This window comes from Argiope bruennichi, chromosome 10 (assembly GCF_947563725.1).
Source record: "Argiope bruennichi chromosome 10, qqArgBrue1.1, whole genome shotgun sequence".
NCBI lineage: Eukaryota > Metazoa > Arthropoda > Arachnida > Araneae > Araneidae > Argiope > Argiope bruennichi.
In genome coordinates, this window is record NC_079160.1 from 98,973,277 (window position 1) to 98,992,458 (window position 19,182).

The 19,182-nt window shown below is 26.4% G+C and overlaps 1 protein-coding gene across 2 annotated transcripts; it reads left to right on the forward strand.

Annotated features, from left to right (window-relative positions):
* Positions 1-613: 613 nt before the first annotated feature.
* Positions 614-17,563, forward strand: LOC129988927 (uncharacterized). 2 transcript variants are annotated; one of them, XM_056097214.1, is made up of 11 exons: positions 644-668; positions 804-893; positions 1,755-1,818; positions 2,569-2,628; positions 4,935-7,448; positions 8,084-8,233; positions 9,164-9,324; positions 9,753-9,986; positions 10,612-10,705; positions 12,442-12,587; positions 15,662-17,563. In XM_056097214.1, exons 3-11 carry the CDS (start codon positions 1,783-1,785, stop codon positions 15,873-15,875), a joined length of 3,609 nt encoding a protein of 1,202 aa, XP_055953189.1. In that variant the 5' UTR covers positions 644-668; positions 804-893; positions 1,755-1,782; the 3' UTR covers positions 15,876-17,563. The 2 variants fall into 2 exon arrangements, with proteins under 2 accessions (XP_055953187.1, XP_055953189.1); XM_056097212.1 differs by having other exon boundaries at positions 614-893.
* Positions 17,564-19,182: the final 1,619 nt, after the last annotated feature.

Genomic DNA, 19,182 nt, shown 5'->3' on the forward strand with positions numbered 1-19,182 from the left:
AAAAGTTGCTACCTGTACTAATTCTTTATTTACTCTTATTTATTCTTTAAATAGCTCTATTCTCATCGATCTCAATTATTTTATAATTGTATTTCTCTGGAAGATTTAATTTCTCCCTTTTGAAAAATGGCAGGCAAAAAAGAAACTGAACAATTCAACAGGGTTGCAGCAGCTACAGCATAGAAAGTCTGTGCGAAAGAAATCAACCAATCAGATCACGTCGGTATCCTTTGTCATAGAGTTAGTCTGTACAATTTGCGAACCCATCATTCTGAGGTTCAGAAGTAGAAACTTCACTTCGAAACTCCCCGTGATTTATTTACGGACCATCCATGCAATTTGGATAAATATTCGTCGTATTCACGGCCTTTTGCTAAGATCAAAGAGTAATAAGGAAAACATAAATTTCAATACATTTCGTTATTTCTTTCAGAGAGAAAATATATAACTCTCTTTAATATTTTTAAACTATAGAAAAAAAAAATAATGAATCAATCTAGTATGAACAACTTTTCTGAAATGAAACTAAGTCGTTAAAAAAAAAGTTTCCATCAAGAATATGGCAACGGAATTCTATTCCAAAAGCATGCGCACTATTTGTTTACTCCGTTGCGTAATATTGCGTCTAGGCATGTCTGTCGAGCGCCAAAACTTCAAAATTCTGAAACGTAAACAATATCAAATTTTCTTTTTGTGCTTTCATTACTTATTTATTAAAAATAAAACCGCATTATAAATTTACATGATAATTATATAATACTTTTATTTTGTTTTGTGCCGATTGTTCTTGATGATGTTAACAGAATTCTTAATGCTGTGCATTTCAATAAGAAACATAGAAAATAAATTTCTTTGATAGTATTGTACCGGACTTTGGCGCATTTCTTTTCAAGGTAAGAAGACTTCATTTTTTTTAAGTGCGATTTTTTTTAAATGTACTACTTTTTTTTTATGTTCGACAGAAATAGTTATTTAAGTATAAATAATAGATCTTTTGTTAATTTTATTAATTTGTTTATTAAAGTGGTACCTCAATAACTACCATTTTAACAATTTAATCGTATGATTATTTATATAAAATTTGTAGAATATATATATATATTTTAAATTTTGAAGATGAATCTTTAGAATTTTCATTCCAATTTTTTCTGATTCTCTGAATTAATTCGAACATAAAATGAAATCTAATAAACAATTAAATCTTCTTTGGACACTTTAAAATATTCGTAATTTAAAAGTTTAAACATTTTAATTGATTAAAATTTAACAAAATTTCAAATATGCTTTTAGTATGAGGATTTTATGAAAAGAAAAAGTTATATTTTCAAAGTCACTTAAAAACACTATTTATCATTTATAAAGCTACTTAATCTGGTACCTGTCTATTAACTGCAGTTTTTCGGGTGGTTACTCGTTAAAAATATTATCAAAGATTACTTGTTAATAGGCTGTTTCATAACTAATGCTTATCAATGGTGTACAGCTAATACACAATTATCCTTGAAAATCCTTAATCTGGCCGTCACAGGTTAGGCGCTACAATAAGAAAAGAAAACTGTGTAAGCTATTTTAATTCCCAGATTATTTATATGCAAGGATGCTATTAATACTTTATTAATAAGGTAACTGCACCAGACTGAATACGGATGAAAATATCGGTACCAAAATAATTAATATCGTTATTGATAGATGTTTTTAATTGCTATGTGGGTGAATTTCATGAAATAAATTTGTATTTATTTCTTCAATTATAGGTAAAAAAACTATTTAAGAATTAAAAGTATGGAGCCAAATGATTCTGATGTTTATGTAGCCAAGGTATGTATTTTTATGAAATTGATAATGTTGGAACTATTAACCATTTCCAAATTGCATTGAAAAATGTATTCCGTTTGCATGTTAAAACATTTAACATGTTTCATGTACTGTATGTTGAAAAATTCTTTTTTTAAAGCACTCTCTAAGACTAGCAATAAATATCAAAGTAATGACCTGATAAGGAAAAGAAATGTCAGTGATTGGAAATGTATCTGTAGATTAGAAGTTTGAAAATAATTTGTCATTGTATTGCATTTTTAACAAACAGTTAGATATTTTTGGTTATTTTGTTTTAATATCATGCATTTTATTATTCTTATTCATTATTGATATTAAAAAAATGTTGTAATCTGGTGGTAGGACTTGGGAACCAAATTTTGTGAAGGATATATCTGCACTTGCCTGACATATATATGATATTCAGATGCTCTCACATTTGTGTAGAATATAAAATGGGCTTAGGCAGTTTTCTGTTATTTATTAGTACAAAATTAACAGAGAGTCTGAAATAAGGCCTTTTTGATATATTTGAATGTGGCTGTCATATAACTTACCAGATCTTTATATCCATATATATATATGATTAATTTGAAGAATTTTTAACTTGTACATGTTGGGGGGGGGAATTCACTTAAAAGAAGGTGTCTTTAACTGCATTCACTCTTAAAATTTTACACCTTAGAATTCAGTATCTGTGAAAATTGTTGTAAACACATTCAAAGTATGCAAGATATTTTCTTTTATTTTTAGCTTTTGGAGCAGCTAGAAGAACTGAAGAAGAAAAAAGCACGCAAATTAAAAAAATTAAAGGTACTTATTTATTTTATTTTGTTTAATAATTGTTGCAAGTGATATTAATTTTTTAATTCAATTACATTTATGTTCTATTTTCAAATTATACTTGATTCCCTCCACCCCACCCCTCAAATGTACTGTGTTTCTAATAGTGTAATGATGAAGAATATGCCTCAGCTATTATTGCATGAAATTTATACACCCTATCAGTTTTAGGAAATTTATTGCACAATAGATTTAAATGACACTAGGCCTTCCCACCTTACATAGAGATCTTGATGAATTTAAGTCTTGAACTTATGTCCCTCTGGTCTTAAAATCAAGATCCTGTCACCAATCAGTTCTGCATCACTAAATGCATGAGAATTTTGAATCTTAAGAAGTGTTATAACGTCATCTTGATTTTTAATTTTAAAAATAATATTTGGTTATGAGTTGAATTTCTGGTGAAAGCTTATAAGGCAGTTAACAGCTACGCTACACGGGCAATTGCTTTTGTATTGTGGTCATGTTACTGGGCTGCGAACCACAAGTTCCCAGGTTCTATCCTCACTCATACCAATTCGCCACATTGGTGACCTCGAATGATGAACCTTCAACCTTCGTACAGCTGTTGTGGCGTCATCTACCCGCATCAACCCAAAGTCATCAGATTCGTTTGACACGGCAACACTAAGTCATCAGACTCACTTGACGCAACAATAACCACTCATCTCACATGCTCGCCATAACGCTTGGTGCTACTCAAATGGGTACAGGCACATTAGATTCAATAGCTAATAAATACATCACCACTCAACAGCCATATTGTTCGTCTCACCTCCGACTCACTGGAGGGAGAGTCTGTGGTGAAAGCTTATAAGCCAGCAACAGCTACGCTGTTACTCGGTATTGTGGTCATGTTACTAGGCTGAGAACCAAAAGATCCCAGGTTCTATCCTGGCTCATAACAATCCGCTACAAATTCAAGATATATTAAAATAAAAAAAAATACATTCAATGGAAATGTAGTATTTTTATTATATTATATGTTCTTAAACATAGGAGAAATGAATGAAATTTTTGAAAATTCGTTTTGATGATGCAATTTATATATAATTTAGCCTAGAAACCAAATTATTCTTCTTGTAAAAATGGCTTGCACTTTCAATTAAAAATGTAAAACCTTATAAAAGTGAAAAGATAATGTTACATAGTCCTTTGAATTTTTGTAACAATTTTGGAAAATTTATAAATTTCTTCTATATTCTAATATTTGATGTAATATAACAGTGAATAATTTTTAATTATTACTTATTTTACCTAATTACTAGGAAATACAAAAATAATTAATTATTTATAATGAATGTTTTATTTATTATTATTGATTGTTCTATGTATCATGACTTTCAAATTTTTGATATTCTCATTCATATTTCTATTAAAAATTTCATGTATTTCTAAAATTAATATCTATTAATTTGATTTCATTGTAAAGATATATAGAGGGTCATAAATCTAAACTATATATGTGAAATATATTAATCATGCTTACTCTGTATTTTTATTATCAATAATGATTATTTTCCTTCCCTTTAAAAAATTATTTTAGTTGTATTGCATTTTGCAATTATTTGATATAAAATATAACTTGGAAATGTAGATATTACATTATATATATGCTCCATTAAATAATTATAAATATAGAATAGCAATTTTTTATTGGCTTATTCATTACAGATATATATAGGGAAAATAAATAACTTTTTCTGTAAGTCTTTTGTAAAATGAGCTACCAATGCTTATTTTTAAGCGAAGTAGGTTGATCAGTGTTAAAATACTTTGAAATCTATTCATACCTTAAAAAAGGATTTTAAAATATATAAATAATATATATATTCATATAACTAATAATCTTTCATATCAAAAACTGTCCACTACTTTGTTATTATTTTTATGCCCATTTTAGGTCAATTATATTATATAAATTTTTAAAAAATATTTGTTTAAAAATTAAGTAAATTATTTTAAATAGCAATAATTTCATATAATTCATTTTTATTGGCAGTATATTAAATATTTGTAAAGTAAATTTTACTTATATATATCTTTTAAAGAGAAAAAGGAATTATTTAACTGTAATTTATTATTTTTGGATCTTTCAAAGATAAAAATGAATGGTGTAAAGTGTTATTGTTCTCTTTAAATTTTGTGATTGGATTTTTGGCTGACATAGTTAATTGTAAAAGCTGGCTCAAGTTTAAATGAGACTTTTAAAATGGTTTTTAGATATATTACCTGTCGTCTTATTTATCATTTTTCTCACTTCTTTTATTTTTTAGAAACTAGTACATGTCCAAGGAAAAGAAACTGCTTCTACTAGTATCGAAAATGTATCGGCTCCAGTCTCTCCATTACAAAGTATACAAAACCATTCAGTATCAACTCATTCAGAGGAAAAAGAAAATATTACAGATTTAAATAATTCCAGCTCTTCATTTTTAAATAGTTGCACTCACAACGTTATTCACTCTGCAGTAAAAGAGACATGCAGAAGTTTTATTAAAACTAATAATAGTAGTTCTAGTTTAAATTTTGAATCTAATTCAAGTAATACATGTCTAGATAAAAGTTTATTAAGTTCAGCTGTGAATATCCTAGAATTGCCAAGTAAAGGAGCCCAAAATGATCATTCAGAAAATGGTTGTGATTCATTTAGCAAACATTCTATTGACAAAGAAAAATTGGGCCAAAATATAAAAAATACTTCTGTAAATAATAATATCCTACTAGTGCCAATGAAAAAGATTCAAAATAATCCTTCAGAAACTGGTTCTGATTTGTTTAGTGAAAATTCAACTGATAATGAGATATTGAATCAGAATATGAAGGATATTTCTGGCTCTTTTTGTTTAAATAATCCACTGAATGATCTTGAAGAGATTCAGCGAAAAATGAAGAAGCGGCCAACTTCTGAAAGTGGAGATAGTACAGAAAATTCTGCTGAAAATAAAAAGAAATTCAAACTATCGGGAGATATCTCAGATGTTACAGATATTTGCACTAAAGAAGTTTCTGAAATTAAGGATGTTTTGAATCATAATGATTGTGTTTTCTCAGATAAAACTGAGCAGCCTTTGAATGGCATAAATGGAAATTCTGTAACTTCAAGTAAGACATCAGATGATTGTAATGAAGATTCTTTATCACATAACATGACTTGTTTTATGTCATGCAGCTTATTTATTGGGGAGGAAGATGATAATATTAATACAAACATCAGACATAGTGTAAAGCGCAGAGATTTTGCAGAATTGGCTCCTAATCTGGTGAGCAATGTGTCAAATATGGTATCTTTAAGAAACTGCATAAACAGCATGGTGTCTTCTTCATTAACTTCTGAACAGAATGATATCAAAAAATCTGAATCCTTAAAAAGTCGTAATGAATTAGATTTATTAAATAAACATCCATCTAATATACTGAAAGAAGTTAAACATAATGCTGAAAGCTCTCATATTTCTGATATTGCTTTATATTCAATTAAAGACTTAGAAACTATTGATTCTTCTGTTAATGCAGTACAAACTTCTTATTCTCAAGAACTTGATAATTTTTGTGAAGTACCAGATAATTTATCTAACTCAACTCGGATATCAGTGGAAGAAGTTATCTTACCATCCCATAACTCAGCAAACAGAAATTCATCTGATTTATCCATGTCTGATAAACACACCTCATTTGATTCCCAGAAACCTACAAATATATGGCCTGAAAATGAGATGCAGTGGGAAAATACAGAAAATGGAAATAAAGTTCCTGAAGTTAAGATTGAATGTGCAATATCAGCTACAAAATCTGTTGAGGATGTGACAATGAAAGAACTTGTTCTACCACCCCAAAATACAGTGGTGAAAAATTCATCAATTCCATCCAAGCATGATAGTCAACCATCATTTGATTCCCCAAATCCCGCAGAGGTCTGGCCTGATAATGAGTTTCATTGGGATAATGCCGACGATGGGATTGAAGTTATTGGAAATCAAACTCCAAGTTTGCTTGATTCCAGTGTCTCACATTCTCATCAAACAGAACTGAACTATAAATATGTTAATGAAAATGAAATTGTAAGTAGAGAATCTGTGAATCAACCTGTTGCTCTTTTGCAAACTATTGATATATCTGATAATGGCTTAGTTGATGATGCTTTGACTGCTGACATTGACTTCAATTCATCAATGTCATTAGAAGTTTCAGATACAGCAGACAGTTTGTTGAATGAATCAAGTAAGGAGAAGATTGCTGCTTCAGTATCTTCTCATAATGGACATTTAATGGAAGAGCAAAATAACCACCCTGATACAAATGTTGAAAATAATACAGAAGTTTGTGTTCTTGATACTGAAATATTTACTATTCCTGAGACTGAGTTTTTTGAATCTTCACATAGCAATGAAGTTGACACAATTATTGAAAATAAAATTTGCCTTAAACAGAAACATGAACCAAATTCAAACCATCCCATATCTGTCAGTTCAAAAGATGAAGTTCTTACTGGAGCTGCAACAGATTCCTTGCAAATTTTTGGGCAGGTGACTTCGAATTATGCTGAAAAATACAATGAAGTTAATTTTCTGAATGAGCAGTTTTCAGAAGCCCTAAGTGGTACTTTAGATCAGCTACACACAATTCAGGAGACTGTTTTACTTGAAGCAGATGATACTCAGGATCTGGGAAATCAGAAAATTTTTCCTGAACTATTAACTGAAAAATTCTCTATGGAAAGATATCCACCCAGTGCTAAAGAAATTATAGGATATTCTCCTTCAAATGTTACATTAACTCATATGTTTCATGTATGTATCCATTATTTATATATTTTTTAATAGAATTTAGGTATACTTATTTAAGCATTAACACTGAATATTGGTTTTAAGCATCAATAGTCAGCATTTGAATAGTGTAACTTAGGTTAAAGTGAGTTGTTAAATTTAATGTACATCTTTCTATAAGACTGGTATATCAAACATCATCTAACAGTGAGAATTCTTTTTTTTTTCTTTCCCCTTCTTTCTTTCTTTTACAACAGATTTTTCTTTAATTTTTATATTTGCAATATATTATACTTAAAACATAGCACGTGTTTCTATGCATTGATTTTATTGCTTTTAACTGTTAACACTAAATGTACTGATAATCGGTTTGCCAGTATATTGAAACATTAGAAAATTGTTGTTTGTTTTTGAACTAGGTTTAATGTTAAATTTATATCCTTTGCTATTAGTTTATAATTTGCTATTTGTTTTAACATAATTATGTCACAAGAATATATGTATTAACTTATCCATAAGTATCTAATTTCTTAATATTATTTCAAATCTTAAATCATGTTCTTAAATTACATTTTCACTTTTCTTATCTTCTTTATTGGTTTTGAATTAATTAGTTAGTTATTTTATTAAATAAAAATGAAATTTCTTTTCTTTTATAGAGTGATATTGATGAAGTAGTCCAAAATATAAAGTTTGTAAATTTCAGTCATAGCAGCTATATTTTTATTCAGCATATTACTTGGATTCAGATTTGGCGACAAGAAGAAAATAAAGATTGGTCAAAAGTTTTTTTTCATGAAGTTGGTGATGTATGTTGATATTTTCTTTTGATTTATTTAAATACTCTCTTTTTGATCCTCTTTCTAATTTTCTTATATAGCAATATCTTGGTTGTAATTTTTTTATTATTATTATTTTCTTATTTGTTTATATACACTTTTTTAAGATCAAAATCATTATTATGAAATTTTATATGCAAGTGTTAACAATTTAATTGAATATTTTAAACAAAATTTATTAAATATGTCTTATTATTAAAAATATTTTACTGTCAAGCAAATAAGAATATTTAAATTAATAGAAATTAACTTATATTATCCATATTTTTATATTATCCATATATTTATTATGATTATATGAATGATAAAATGAACTCAGTTGATATTTTTATTTAATAATTTTAAATATTTTTCAAACCAGAATTTATTGTTGGTAGTAATCAAAATGTTAATTTTCTCAGCAATATAAAAGGAAGAATTATGTATTGTTTCAAAATAAATAATTAAGAAAAATTGTGCTCAGAAGTAATTACCACAAAATCATATAAAAAAAGTCTGAGGTTCAATTATTTACCATGTCAGTCCAATAGTTCCATCTAATTTAAATTGTAGAATGGGATGAAATATCATTGATACATTGATGAAGTAATGCTTTAAAAAAATGTTAATCTTCTATAAGATTTGTTGTGTTCGTGAGAGAGCTGACATACTTATATTCTATCACTTGAGTAATTATAAACAAACTAAAATATATTATATGTATTCATATAATAGTATTTATATTATGTTATAATATTATACATTAATATTATGTATGAATGTGATTTTATTAAAGTATAAAAATTATTTTTGCTCATGCTACATTATAAAATAAAAATATATTGTATATCATTGAATTTACACTGATACTATTTCCTTTCCATTTTTAGTTCTAATGGTTTCTTTTTTTATTTCTTTCAGAACCTTCAATTAAAAGATGTTTGTTGCTCAACAGACAATGATTATTTGGTTCTAGTTATGCTTTTAAAAAGTAATGAAATGTATTGCCTCCAATTTTTACTTTTTGAAAAGGAACGAAAAGTTATTAAATTAATGGAATATACTCACTGGTTAAAAAACAAGTAATGTATTTTTCTTCAATTTTTTTAAGTAAATGATTTTTGTGCAGTTTGTAAAATATATAAGCTTGATTTGTTGGGTGCACAGTTAATACTACTGAGAATATTTTGCCTAAATTAGTAATCTATAAAATAACATAAGCATTTTAAAATTTATATTTTAATTTTTTGAAAAATTGGCCATTGTGGATTCTTTTAATTAATTGATATTGCGTATTTGTACACATACAGACACGTTCTTAATGCATGATGCATTTGTTAAATTTTTATTATTTTTTTATGAAAAACTCTATTGCAAAAATAATGTGATATACCATAGATTGAGAATCCTCTTTTTAATTACCCCAGATTGAAACTCTAAGATCCATTTTAACTTAGAAATAATTGTGATGCTGTGCTTCATACTGATCAAATAAAATTTCTTTGTTTAGATGCTCAGATAATGCTGTTTTACTCTGTGGTCTTGAGGGCTTGAAATTTGCTGTTGCTCAAAAAAATAACGAGAGGTTTGAAGTTTTTGTGCATGTTTTCAACTGCCTAGAAGAGAATCCAAGACTTCTGACTGCAGTTTTGGGTTCTACTGCTGGCAATCTGAAGAGTTTGTGCAGCATAGAAAAATTGCCCAATGCTTTAATGGGAACAAGTGAATCAACTCTTTATGTATGGTATGCATATTCAGCATCATGTAAAAATTCATTTGAAGAAATTTAAGACAATAGATTAGCGATAATTGTGTTAACATTTGATGGTTCTATAATAAATATTAAAAGGATAATTAGAGTAAAATAATAAAGCATTCAAGGACTTATTCACTATCATTTTTTTCTGATTAATATTCTGAACAAATAATGCAAAAGTTTTTAAATTCTTAATTTTTAAAATTTCCATTTTTTTTCATTTGTTTTTTTAAATTTTATCAGGTTTTCAATTTTCTTATTAGAATTATTTTAAATATCAGTTACATGGAATTGACATTGTTAATATTTAAGAATTCATGTCTTCATTTTGCTATTTATTTAGATAAGGTAGCAGCTAAGAGAGTTGAATTTTGTTTTAATTATATAAATTACGATAGTACAATTTGAATTCTATACTTCATATTCGAAATAAAGAAATTGCCCAAGGAGGTTTTAAAATAAAATAAATTTGTATGAAGAAATTATCATAAATATGTAAAGGGCATTTCTTAAATGACTTGTTTATTTAAAATAAATTTAATGGCATTATTTGATTTTTTTTTGTTTTTTTTTGTTTAATGTAGATTTTTTTTTCTGTTCTATTATTTTATAGGCATGTTTTGGAGGCTCGTCTTGTGACATCTGTGAATCTTCAATCTTCTGATACTTTCTTCATTGAAAACTGTATTTGGGCGACTATAGAAAATGTGAGAATGATTATTGTTATAGTCTTTAAGTGTGTCTTTATATTGGTTGCTATAAAGAAATGCATTTATTATTAACCCTTTTAGTGCCAAAAAAGAGTATCATACCCTTGCCAAGAATGCTGAACCATTTTGATGAATTTGCTAGTGTTTAGGAAACATTTTATAAAGACAAATTGTTTGCAAGCTTCAAATAGAATCATATGACAAAATAATGGGAGAATAAATTAATGCCATTTGCATTTCAATATTTATTTATTTTGAAAAGTAATGTACCTTTACTTATGCAATTGTATATTATTGTTCTTCATTTAGAGTTAAACTCACCAACAATATTATTGTAATACTCTATAATTATATTAAACGAAGCATTTTGCCATATATATAATTCATATTATAACAAAATATTTTAGTCTTCAAAAGAGAAAAGTTAACAGAGCAAACGGATTTTCAATTATGTCTTACCAAAATAAGATTTTAAAAAAATGATGATATTTATTTAAGTATGGAATTTATGGCCTATTATAGATATTATATTCATATCATCCACTTAAATATGAGTATTTCCTGTGTGTTAATTTAAAAAATGTTCTATTCTCTTTAAGGATATGCATAACAAAAAAAAGGAAAAATTATTTTCTTTAATTTTAAATTCATTTCAATTCACATCCAAAAAAGATTTTATTTAATTATTTTTCCGTTTTTATAATTTATTTATTTCCCAGCTTTCGAATTCATATTTTTATAATTGTGTGATTATTTATCAAAATTGTTCACAAAACTTGGTGTTATCAAAGTCTCTTATAAGAAAAATATATTAAGTTCCATTTTGAAACCAAAGCTAATATTGATGTAAATTACAGAATGTAACCTTTGTTTTATCGATTAAATGTGTCAATATAGTGATTGTACTTAAATGCAGTTGTGCAAAAAAGGGAATTAATTCTACAGTGCATTTTTAAACGATGTCAATTTTTTAAGCATGGAAAAATTTCTAATGCTGTTTTGTTTTTGTCAAAATTGTTTATTTTATTATATGCAGTAACTTATGCAATTGATTGAAATTGACTAAGTTTTGTACTACAAGCAGTTATTGTTAAACTAATTTATACTTCAATATAATTGTTATTTGGGAGCCTGAAATCTTCAAGATTATGATTGATTCATAATTCATTCAAAATTCTTAAGGTCCTTGAAAACTTTGATTCCATCCCCCCTTTTTTGTATTCTGGATCTCCCAATTTTTTTTTTGGGGGGGGGGAGGAAACCTGTGACTTGGTTTTGCCTTCGGAATGTGAATTTGTTTGTGCAGTGGTCACCCAGTTGTCATTAGTATGAAATTAGCATCTGGTAGCAGTCATGTGATTGTTAATTTTAAGGATGCATTATGGTCTTCAAACTCATTTTGAATTGTCTGTATTGGATTGCTAACTGAAAGTTGACATAACAGGAATCTTTAATATTCACTTAAGCATCTAGAGATATTAAGTTAGAAAGTGTTTTATGAATTTCAACATTTATCAAGAGAAATGTTTAATTTATATTTATTATTTCCTTTTTTTTTTTTTTTTTTTTTTTAGTATAAAATATGTTGTTTTATAGTCTTTGAATTTTCTTAGGAAAATTCTTGAAAAGTTATAAAATTTTTCTGTATTCGAGTGTAAAAATTACTGCAATTATTGTTTTTCAAGCATTGTTTAGGCCATATTTCTTAATGATTTTTTACTCTTTTACTTTAGGGTTTGGTTTTCTTTATGGCAGTATGCAAAGCTGATTCTTCTCAAAGCTGTGAATTACTTGCAGCTAATTTAGCTACAGGATTTTGTCAGAAAGTAATGGTATACAACCTCCGTCCAGCCAGGGATACAGCAATATTTTCAGACAAGTAATTGATTGATTTTGATTGCATTGATTTTGGTTTCTCATAATTTTTTTTAAAATATTTCTATTCAAAAGAAAAATTGTAAATTTTATTTTTTATGACTGAAATTTGATTGTAAAAAGAAACACCTTTGTATTATTATTGTAATAATATAAAAATTCATATGTAGCATTCTTTATATAAAGGTGACCTTTGTTGACCAGTTTATTTAACAAGAATAATGATCACTAAAATGTTCAATTAAATATTTTATAAAACTTGATATTAATAGCTTCTTTAGCAAAATATTTGTAAGTTTCAAATTTTGTTAAATATATAATTCGTATTATTTTAGAAGTATTCAACATTCTGTTCATTTTACTATGCCTTTTTTCTTTATTTTGTGTCATTTTTTTTTATTATTTTATGACCCTAAAATTTGTAGAAAATGGACACATTTTTCTATTTATTGCCTCTTAATGTAACCTAATTTCTATCTTAAGACAATGTACAATTTAGCATTTTTCTTATGTTAATAGTATTTAAAATTTAAATTTTTTGAAATTCTTCCCATAGTAAGTTACTATATTTCAATATAATATATTAAAATCTACTTGGTCAGTAATGATTTGCATTAAGGATAGGACTGTAATTCAGATTGTAAAATAAAAAGTAAAAAAATATACGCAACTTTAATAATGACTTTTATTAAATAACTTTGGTATTCTTACAGAATTCGTATGTTTTTGTATTACCATTTCTGATACATTTAATATTTATTCAGAATTTTTACAATTCTCTCTATTTGTGATGGAAAACATACTTAAATATTTTTCAATTGATTAAATAGCAAAAATATTTATATGGCAGAAAAAAAAAGGTTTTAAAACAATAATTTTTTGACTTTTAAGATGTTGCAAAAATTGTTTTTGTGCTGCAATATCACAGAAAAAGGCCAAATTTGTACTTAATATTTAAATAACTTTGATGAGCATATTTCCATCCACCAAATTATATATGTATCATTTGTTTCCTCTAGGTCTTATGATCTAGTCTATAGAGTGCCAATACACAAAGACATATCCACATTCATCATTATTATAAGAAACGATGATATTAAAATGTTATAGTTAGTTTAATTTTAAAAATATTGTAATATTTCTGAAGTTACAGAAGTTGTAAATAACTTCATTTTGATGTGCTTTTCTTTACTTGAATTTTATATGGATTTTGAAGCAGTATAATTATTGCTTGCTTTTATTTTTGTTAAAGGTATATAAAATAGATAATATCATTTTCAGTAATTTGAATTGTTTCTTTTCCAAGTGTTTGTTTATTTTTTTAATTGTATTGTTGGAATACTTAAACGTGTTTGATACACTTCTTATTTTCTTTTATGCAAAGCTTGCAAAAAGAAAAAATTGCTTCAGAAAATTTTGCTTCTAAATTTTGATAAATTCACATTTTTTTGTAATTATGTTTGTCTGTCCATCCATTTGCATAGGAACACAACTTCAAAACACGACAACTTAGGTAGATAAAATTTGGTATATATTGTTTTATAATTAAAAATTTTATATATAGAATCATAAATATGGATCAAATTTTGCACCAATGAGATGACTGTTTGTTGATGTGTTGATTCATATATGTATATATATATGTGAGCATGATATTTCAAAAGTGGTTTGAACTTAGATGTATAAAATTTGGTGCATAGGCTTATCAAAAAAATTGCAAAAATACATCAAATTTTGAACCCATTTAGAAGAGGGAGGGTTCTAATTGGGAAGTACAAAATTAGGAAGTACAAAACTTGCCATATTATAATTCTGCAAGAAAGTCAAAGGTAAGACACTCAGGGTGTTAATTTGGATAAATTTCCAAAATGACTCTAATATATTCCAAATGGAAGAACTGAGAAATGTTTAAAAATATTTGATTATAACTAATATATATTTTAAGTAGAGGCTTAATGTTATTTATTGGTAGATTTTTGCTACTCTTTATTATATGTATCAATCCCTTCTATAGATTTTTGTGATTGTTGGAATAAAAATTCAATATCTTTTTCACTTATGGTATTTAAATCTTACTTCTCTAATTATGGTTATTTTAAATAATGAGTGACAGTAAGATTGAGTAAAAAAAAAAAAAAATGAAGCAGTGGAAAACATATTGGTAAAAAAAACATCAGTTTATGTTTGACTAAATATACAATTTTACTTTTTTATTTAAAGAAAAAGATAAAGAACTTTTTTTAAAAAGTGGTGTAAGTCCATTTTCAACAAAAAGTTAGTTAATAATAACTAGGAATGCAATCTGCTATGACTTTTCTATAACCAGTTCTCAAAGAAATATTTCAAAATGTCAATATCATTTTGTCAATATCAATTTACATAGTTAATGAAATTACAAATATACCTATTTTGCAAAGAGTTGTAAGTCCATCTTTTGCAAAGTCTTTATATTTAGTTAAAAAATTTTACTAATGAATTTCTCTACTTCATCTTTATATATGTGACAACATTGTTAATGACATAAAAATTAATGATATGATGGACTTGTTACCTTATATTCCTCCAATGCATCATGACTATTTCCAAAAATGTTCTTATTGATAAAAATTTAAAAATGGCATGCATAAATATAAAGTCAGAATTAACATAATTTAAATGATATTATCTGAAAGTGAAATGAAACCTTTTTATTTTGTTTTATTGACTTATTTAATAAAAATTTCATAAAAAAATTGGTTTAATTCAATTAAAATCCCATATTAATGTAGGATTTTCACATTTTGTGAACTTTGAAAATCATGTAAGTCTATTTGAGGGTCATCAAGAGTATACATTTTTTTTATAATACTTTAAAAAACAGTCACATTATAAACTTAAATCAGTTTAATGTTTAAAAAATATAAAATGAGCACATTATCATATATCAATATTTTTCAAATTATTCAAACACAAATCTTTAAATTTCTTCATAGAATTTAAAATTGTCTTGCACCTCTTTCAAAGAAAATTAGCACAATTTATGGCATAAATTTATTGAATGAAATTCCTTTAATTGCTCTTCTTTATTTTCCTCTATAGGATCATTAAAGCAATCTACAAAGAACCCTTTTTAGCTGTGACTAGTACAGAAGGTGCTTTTTTATGGTGTGCTACAAAGGAATACTGTTGTGCAGCGTTAGATGAGGATGCTCATGCGACAGCCGTGGCATTACATCGAGATGGTGACATTGTCTCTATGGTTATTGGTAATAAAGCAGGATGTGTGCATTCTTATAATATAAACAGTTCATAAAAGTTACTTTATGTTAAACAAAATGAAAAATATTCATCTGAAAATAATAAATTCATCAACATAACTTGAAATTTAAGTCTGCTTAATGATCTTCCATTCCTGCAGATTATTTTTATATTTAAAATAAATTCTAAAAGTAAGGCATTGTATTTCTTAGTTTTAATGTATTGTAAAAAAGTTTTCGTAAACTTTAAAAGGATTCAACAATAGAATTTTAATTACCTATCTTTTCATGAATTTTAGATGCCTCTTTGAAAATTGTAACCAACTATGTAAAAATTGTTGTACAAAAATCATCTTTCTTCAATCCTTAGTTTAATTATTCTTAAGAATGGATTAGTTCATTTTGGAAGAGATGCAGCAATATAGGTTTTTTTCCACCACCCCCTCGGTAACAATTAGTTAAACTAACTGAAAATGTTTATTTTAGAATTAATTTTCATTTCACTAACTGTTTCCAAATAGTTTTCTGCAAAAGCAGATATGTAGTTTTGATTTTACTTCCTTTAGAAAGAATAACAATGCTCTTAAAATTCTAATAATTATTTGAAAACACTATTTTTAAACCCAAATTAAGAAATTGGCAGTTGGAATTTTTAATTTTTTCACTTCTTTCCGCATAGAAGTATCGATCTTCACACAGATCAATACTTCTATGGCTATCTTGAAACTTTGATCACAGATTGTGATTTAAGAGAGTTTGTTAGCATTTCAATAAAAAATTAAATGTAACTATAATTATTGGAATTGAAATGAATATTGATCATACTGAAAAATTGCAACCTTTATTGAAGCCTTCAATATAAGATTTAAAAAAAAGAGAGAAAAAAAGCTTTCCTGTTTTGAAATTAGAAATGAAAATTAATAAAGAAACACGGCTCAAATTTTATTTTGCTTTCTGATTTTTCTGAGTGAAAGATGATATTATTGAAACAACAAGTCTGTGAGAATTTACTACAGTTTTACAAACAGTTTGGGATTAACACACTTGTTAAATAAACGTCAATTTATTTTTCCAGTGTTTTTTGTAGAATCCTGTTGCTTATCATTTATATTTAGTAAATATTATGAGACTATTTTTAATACATCAATAATTAAATTACCTATTTTATCAAAAAATGAAATGTATAAAAAATTGCTGATCGTATTTTGTTAGTTTATATACTTTTGTTTCAGAATTTAAAAAAAAAAATGATAGGCTTAGTGGTTTTTAGTTTTACTGGTTTAAATCATGATATTTTGCAAAAATGTCCTTTTTTTTCTGTATTAATTTTGTTTTAATCAGATTGTACCTTAGCACTGTTTTTCTTTCTAAAAGGTACCAATTATACTAAAAGTTCATTTTTTTTTGTAAGAAAATTCTTATTCTTAACTAAAAGGCCTCATTCATGAAAGCCTTATTGTTACACTGTTGCAGGAAACATGAACAGTGTTATGTATTTACTAACTATTTAATTAAAGAAACAGTTCCTAAACCAGGAGATTTTCAGTTTAATTCATGAAAATATTTTTGTTTATTAGTAAATTATTTTAATTGTGATTAGCAAAAATAGAGTTTTCAGTGCTATTTTGCTTTCTTCGGATTAATTATTTTAAAAGCAGGCAAAAATTCATGGCCATTATTATTAAGGAAGAAAGGGAAAAAAGAACTTAACAATTTAAATTATAATCTGAAATATTACATTTTTTCAAGCATTTATTGTTACTGTAAATATGTTTTATCATCTTTGTAAATGATAAGATCATTTTACATTTCAATTAAATAATTGAAATGTAAAATATGTATATTATGTATTTTTGTAAATAAAAGTGTGAGATAATAAATAGAATTAGATCAAATCAGTTGTGTTTTTCTTTTTCAAATAATTTTAATGTGCTATTAAAATCCAATAGAAATAACAATTTAAATAATTTTATTATATTATAAAATATTGAATGTTCACTTCCTATGTGCAAAAGAATATTGAGTTGTGCAACTAAAAGTTTTGAAGAAGAAAAAGAATTGATATAATTATGAAAAGCTTATATTCTTTACATTATATCTAGTTTATTTTCCCAAATGGTATACAAATTTAAATTGATGCAACCATTGAACCATTTTATTTATTAAAGATATTATACTGATTCCTGTATTTTAATTATTACATAAAGAAATAAAATTAGTTTCACAATGAAATGATGATTATTAGTTAGAAAATTATTAAATGTAAATAAGTTATTAACTAAATAAATATTATGTTAATTTTATTAAATTTTTTCTCAAAAGAAAATTATTAATTGCACAGAAAAAATATCAAAATTCAAAGTTCTTTTATATGGGCTAAACAATTTTATACTTTCATGCACATAAACTAAAAAATAGCATATTAGTTGATAGATTTAGTCCAGTAGATACTGGAGAAAAAAAGGTATACTAAAATTCATATATTGTGTTGGATGTATTTGTAATTTTAATTATAATTGCCTTTATTTTATTAGTTCTGTTCTCGTCCCCCCCCCTTTCTGTGCTGTCTGTGGGGTTTTTTTTTATTATCATTTAAATGTATGACATTGTATCTGGCAACCAATATAATGTTCAATTTGTTTTATATTCTTGGCAACAGCTGTAGTGTTGCTTTTTATTGGCTTGAGCTGCACTCTGCTGCAGGCGTTCTGTCAAACATTATTCTAAATGGAAATTAAATGTTTGTACTTATAGAAGCTTTTAATTTGATCTGTAACAATTATTTGGTTCCCCAGGTGAGGACAGTTTATTGGAAATTGCCATGTTGCGAGTATAGATACTGTTCTGACTGATAAGTAAAAACTCCTCATATTTCAAGCTCTTATGAAATGTATGCTGTGAAAGTTGCTGATATTTAGTTTGTTCATAACATAGTTTCGTAATGAGTGTATTGGAACACGAAATAAGAGAATATTTTAGAATGAAGTTACTATGGGCTAAATTAAGATAAAATCTTGAAAATTAATTAAATTAAAATTAGAATTATATATATATATATACATGCACGAGTTCATGAAATTGGGAAAGGATGCTTGTTTGAAATTTTGTATGGAGAATGGTTTGATTGCTTCTAATTGTGTATGTCCGGTGTGTGGTGAAATTGATTGATTTGGATGAGAGAACCGATGGAAAGATCTGGTGTTGCAGAAAGAAAGAATTGAATCCGCACCATATTAAAAAGTCTGTACGAAAGGGTTCCTGGTTCGATAAAAGTCATTTGTATTTAGGTATAATTTTATGCATGACGTATATGTGGTTAAACTGAATGAGGCGTGAAAGTATTGTGAATGATTTGAATGCTGC